This window comes from Rhopalosiphum padi, chromosome 3, assembly GCF_020882245.1.
Source record: "Rhopalosiphum padi isolate XX-2018 chromosome 3, ASM2088224v1, whole genome shotgun sequence".
Classification (NCBI taxonomy): Eukaryota; Metazoa; Arthropoda; class Insecta; order Hemiptera; family Aphididae; genus Rhopalosiphum; species Rhopalosiphum padi.
This window is the reverse complement of record NC_083599.1, coordinates 47,297,342-47,302,822: the sequence shown is the minus strand read 5'-3', so window position 1 is coordinate 47,302,822 and position 5,481 is coordinate 47,297,342. Positions and strand designations below refer to the sequence as shown.

Here is a 5,481-nt window from a genome sequence, read left to right as displayed (position 1 = left end):
CATAAGATAAACGGTGTAATTACTATAATTAGGTATAAATAATCATTTATAAATGTACTTTATGTATCCGAAAATTCTTTATCTTTAATATAAAAGTTACTGTTAACATATAAATATTATTAATTTTTATTATCATAATACCTATTTTAAATTGAAAGTGGCATACAATCGTTTTCATCATTTTTATTAACTTTTTATTTTTATTCTATAAGATAATATCACACGCGCGCGTGTAGTCCCACTAGCTTATTAACATAAACAATTCGCGTTCAATAGAACCATTTCATGTTAATAGCTTTATTATTAAAGTAAATTGTCCTTTATTATCAAATTTAATATGCTATGAATATTATCCAGTTTAATTATACGATGGCGTTAAAACGGTTTGAAATCCACGGATACCCACTATCTCATTGATAGTTTGAATTATTTTATTGTTAAATTAAAATAAAATTATCCTTAGATATAATGCTATCTAGCGCCATCGTAATGATAACGTATTTTATAAGTTTTTATTGTATATATTTACATTTTTAAGTGAATTATGAGCATCTTGAAATATTGTGATATATTATATCGTATCCTATAGGTAAAGGTAAATGTAATATGTAAATGTAAATGTAAAAAACAACCTACCAGTGGCTCTGGAAAATCTGGATAATAGGTATACTTCTGACTTGAGGTTTGAGAATAAAATGTTTTAATCGGCCAATTAACGAAGCTAAACATAAACTTACTGTTGAACGTAAATTTGTTATATGTGTCACAGTCAGACTTAGAGACGGAGACAACAAATGTGGCGAAATGTCATCTTAACATCTCATAATCCTGTAGTTGTAATATATTATAATATTAATCAACTTAATATTATTTATATTAATTGTCAATGTTTTCTTCATTTATATGTGGTAAAATTAATGGTTTTGTATTTCAGCATTACTATTTATATGCATTTAAGTCTAATAAATAATATCAATCGTTGTTTGAGAAAATGGTCACAATCTGTACTTATGGAGGGGAGGTAACTGCAGGATATATTATTTTTAATTTGCACATATATTATGCAGTACCTACCTATATCTGTAATGTGTATACTGTATTAATATATTTTGTAGATTTCCACCTGCAAAACATGTTGGTAGTATAAGTCAAGCAATTTAGCGTATATAATATATAATCTATATAGGTAACAAGTACTAATGAACATTAAATGATAATAATACTTATGTATGTATGCATGTATGTATGTATGTATGTATGTATGTATGTATGTATGTATGTATGTATGTATGTATATATGTATGTATGTATGTATGTATGTATGTATGTATGTATGTATGTATGTATGTATGTATGTATGTATGTATGTATGTATGTATGTATGTATGTATGTATGTATGTATGTATGTATGTATGTATGTATGTAGTATATATATTGTAAATAAAAACAAACAGCTATTTTATGGTATTAAATTTTGTTTTTGAGTTTTATTGAGACAAAATGAAAATTTTGGTTTTGTATTGCACATAATATTATCATGTATAATATACAGCGCGTAACATTTAATATAAAGTATATAATAACAAAATATAATAATATAATAATAAAAATAATAATAATAGTAGTAATGATGATGATGATAATAATAATATTAACTATTAAGTATACAAAATGAGTTTAGTGTAATATAATATGTATACAACGATAATATGTAATGCATATACGATAACCGACCGCGATGAACCATATAATATTGTACACACAATATCGTAAGTATACCATATAAGTAACCCGAGTATGTGTGAAAACATTAAGCGTCATATAGTCGCCGGTTCGCATACACATATACGCATGTATGATAGTATAATATTATAACGCACGTCATTTAATATATCTTAATAATCTGATTTGATGAGTGGCGGCAACGGTGCGACAGTGTGCGGCGATAATTGTGCGTTTGGGTTTGGGTTTCGGCGGCGCGGTTACACGATATCGTTGTATTAGATTGTAATATTTTAGTAGAACATTATTGTCGGACGCGATGTGACGATTGTGATATATTAATATTGTTATCGTTATTATTTCTTGTATTCGTCGAAAGAGTGACCGTGTCCGTAAGACAGACCGGACGACAAGGACGAGAGTCCGTAAGACGATCCGTAGGAAGATCCGTAGGCTGGAGCGGAGTATCCGTATGAGGATCCGTAGGCTGGAGCGGAGTATCCGTATGAGGATCCGTAGGCTGGAGCGGCGGAGTATCCGTATGAGGATCCGTAGGATGATCCGAATGACGGAGCGGAGTATCCGTAAGATGATCCGTAGGATGGAGCGGAGTATCCCAAAGATCCGTAGGATGAAGCACCGGAGTATCCCAAAGATCCGTAAGATGAAGCGCCGGAGTATCCGACAGAGTAAGCTGGTGCAGCGGCGATCACTGGAGTTGGGATGGAGACTGGAACGTGTTGTTGGACTTCGACTGGGTACGGTTGTGGGACGGAGTATGGGACGGCACGGCTCACTGGGTATGGGACTGGGTGTGGTACGCTGACTGGCACGCTGCGTGGTACATCAACGGGGTATGGGCGGTCGACGGTGACTGGGACTGGGTGTGGTACGCTGACTGGGACGGCTCTGGGCACGGACACTGGGACGGGGTGGGGCACGGACACTGGCACGTGACGGGTGACGGGCACTGCGTACGGTTGTGGCACGGACACGGGAACGACCTGGTCGGATTGGCTCACTTTGACTGGTACGGCATGGGAAGCGTAACCTGCACCGTAGCCGGAAGATAGACCGTAGCCGGAAGATAGACCGGAAGACAAACCGTATCCGGAAGCCAGACCAGAGTAAGAGGAGACTCCGTGACCGTAGCCCAGAGAGGACAGACCGTACGACAAGTCGGCGCTTCGTTTGTTGCTAGTTTTGGTTTCAGTGGTCTTGGCTGTATCGGCTGCGCAGAGACCGATCAATGCCAAACCGACGATGCATGCCTGAAAAATGTAAAATCGTTCGCCGGTTAGTCAGAAGTATCAGTTGATCTTTGTTCACGGGGACTGAATGCGTATGAAAATATATGTGTGATGATAACCATATACGGACACGGTCGACGTTCGAGATCGGAGCTAGCCTACATGATTTTTAAATGTCTATTATGCTATACGTTCTGCGAACCAAATCGATAGAAATAATAATAAATGTAATTAATACAAGGTGAAGCGCGTATAGGGATTTTCTAGTTTGTAGACTTGTTGCAAATAATTTAAATCAAGCCCAACTCTGCACACTGCAGTTTATGGCCTTCATTAAAGCCACGAGTCGATTGTACAGAATTAAAGTCATACATATATAAGAGAGGGGCTCTATACTAATGTGCGCATCGCATCATTGGCACGCCGTTTCCAAAAACGATAAAATACTTAAGGACCTATTTACTGCGAGGGGCAACAATTCGGGCAAATACAATAAAAAAGGATGGGGTCTTTAGATTTCAATCGTTAATTTTTTTTTTTTATTCGAAAATGGAAAACTTTATTCAAGTTACATTATAGTACTCCGATTTTTAAATTAACTTTAAATAATGCAAGAAAAATACTCAAAAATTTGTGCTAAATTTAAACGTTTATACAACTTTTGAAAATAGAGGTTTTTTTTAAATCGGAGTTGGTTATTTTGCGTTCATATTATAAATAAAATAAAAAGTCATCGATATCTGGCTATTTCACGAGACGCGAGACTTTGTCCCGTATAGGACGTTTCAGCTCGGATGTCGCACCTCGTGAAGCGTATACCGTGCAATCGATGACTCTACACTGGGCGGACCCGTGTGGGTAACCCATCCGCAGTGTACGATACATGAAAATTACAGTATAATGTATAATGTGTGTTTTGGTGTTACCTTGAAATGTGCCATGGCGGTGGATGCGGTTGCAGACTAAACGATATAGCTATGCGATTTGTGTTGTGTGTTGGATACTGCGATGGATCCTCGGAGTGAACTGATGCCAAACGGTTTGCCGGCCCCGGCTTATATACCAGTCGTTCGTTGCCCGAAAATTGACAAATAAAGATAAATCGTCCGATCGCAATTTTCGTTTATGCCCCTCCCGCTGTCCGGTGACACTTTCTCCGCATCGAAAATCGGTCGGTGTCGCGCGTTTATCATAAGTATACAGGATTACCTATAACCACATAAATACGTACCTATAATGTATAGGTCGTGATTGCGAAACTCGTGCGACGGCTTTTTGGCGACCAGTTTTTTTTCCCCGTCCGCAAAGAAGACGTCGCGTCGTATTAGAGATGTGCGCGGCGGCGGTCTTCATATCGTCGCCATCCCCCGAGACGCGCGTTAGGCAATACCTATAACGTTGTTTTTTTTTTTTTTTATTACGTTGCGATGATCTTGATTGTCGTTTTCGTTTATTATTATATATTTCATTTTATTATACCACTCCGAAGCCATCACGGCCACCGAGATCGGCTGCAAACGCATTCCTTTCGAAAACTATATGCTGCAGCAGCATCATCTGTGGCAAATAGTATTCTTCAGACAATAGACGAAGTTTAACCGATCCCATTATATTATGCTGTCGTCGTAGGGTTCGGATTTATATCAATACCATACACGTGTCGTAGATACGAAAAAAAAAATAAAAGTGAAATATATTTATACGCAGTGATTTTTATCCGTGGACCGTGGTCCTATACATATACGCATAAAGGACGACAGTTCTAAGACTATTTGTTTCAATTTCGATTGCAATACATTAGGCAATTCAATAGATCTTCTTAATAAATCGCAGCTAAACAGCAATAATCCATTTGAAAGGTTTGTAACGTCGCAACACAACACTTTTTTGCAAGACTTCTTAATAATGTAAAAAATCAGAATTTTAATAAATATACATTTGATTAAAAATACAAATTGAGAGACAATGGTTAAAAAGTCGTTCTGTATTTATATTTTATCTTTAACAAATTAATAAATATGTACCAAGCAATCATTTTTAAGTGCTTATATTATTAAATATTAATGTTTGTTATTATTTTATATTATTTGTTATTTATATATATACAGGTTGAATTTAATTTTTATAATTTTTCATGAATACAAATGGTATTAATTTAATTTTTAATCTCTGAAAAATAAAGCAGTCATCTGTTTAACTTGACTTTGTTTTGTCTCACCAAAATAACGCTAATGATTTCTTTAAATTTATATACCTACGTATTTTATTAAAGTAATATATTATCATATTTTGTTTTATTTTGTAGTCATATATTTTTGTTTCGTGTCATAATAACTAATTATCTATTGGTCACTGCAACAATATATAATACTATTAATAGCTTAATAATTTAATAGCTGTAATTATTTTATTGTGTTAATATTTAATAAAATAATAATTAAGTTATGTTTAAAGTACCTATAAGTAACTATATAAGTAGGTAAATAGTATTAACTATTCTTCGAGTTA

At 35.2% G+C, this 5,481-nt stretch overlaps 1 protein-coding gene across 1 annotated transcript; it reads right to left on the bottom strand.

Annotated features, from left to right (window-relative positions):
* Positions 1-1,458: 1,458 nt before the first annotated feature.
* Positions 1,459-4,058, bottom strand: LOC132924529 (tetra-peptide repeat homeobox protein 1-like). Its single transcript, XM_060988893.1, has 2 exons — positions 3,900-4,058; positions 1,459-2,994 (listed from the first exon to the last, which is right to left on the bottom strand). The coding sequence occupies exons 1-2, from the start codon at positions 3,912-3,914 to the stop codon at positions 2,080-2,082; spliced, it is 930 nt and encodes a 309-aa protein (XP_060844876.1). The 5' UTR covers positions 3,915-4,058; the 3' UTR covers positions 1,459-2,079.
* Between the last annotated feature and the right edge of the window lie 1,423 nt (positions 4,059-5,481).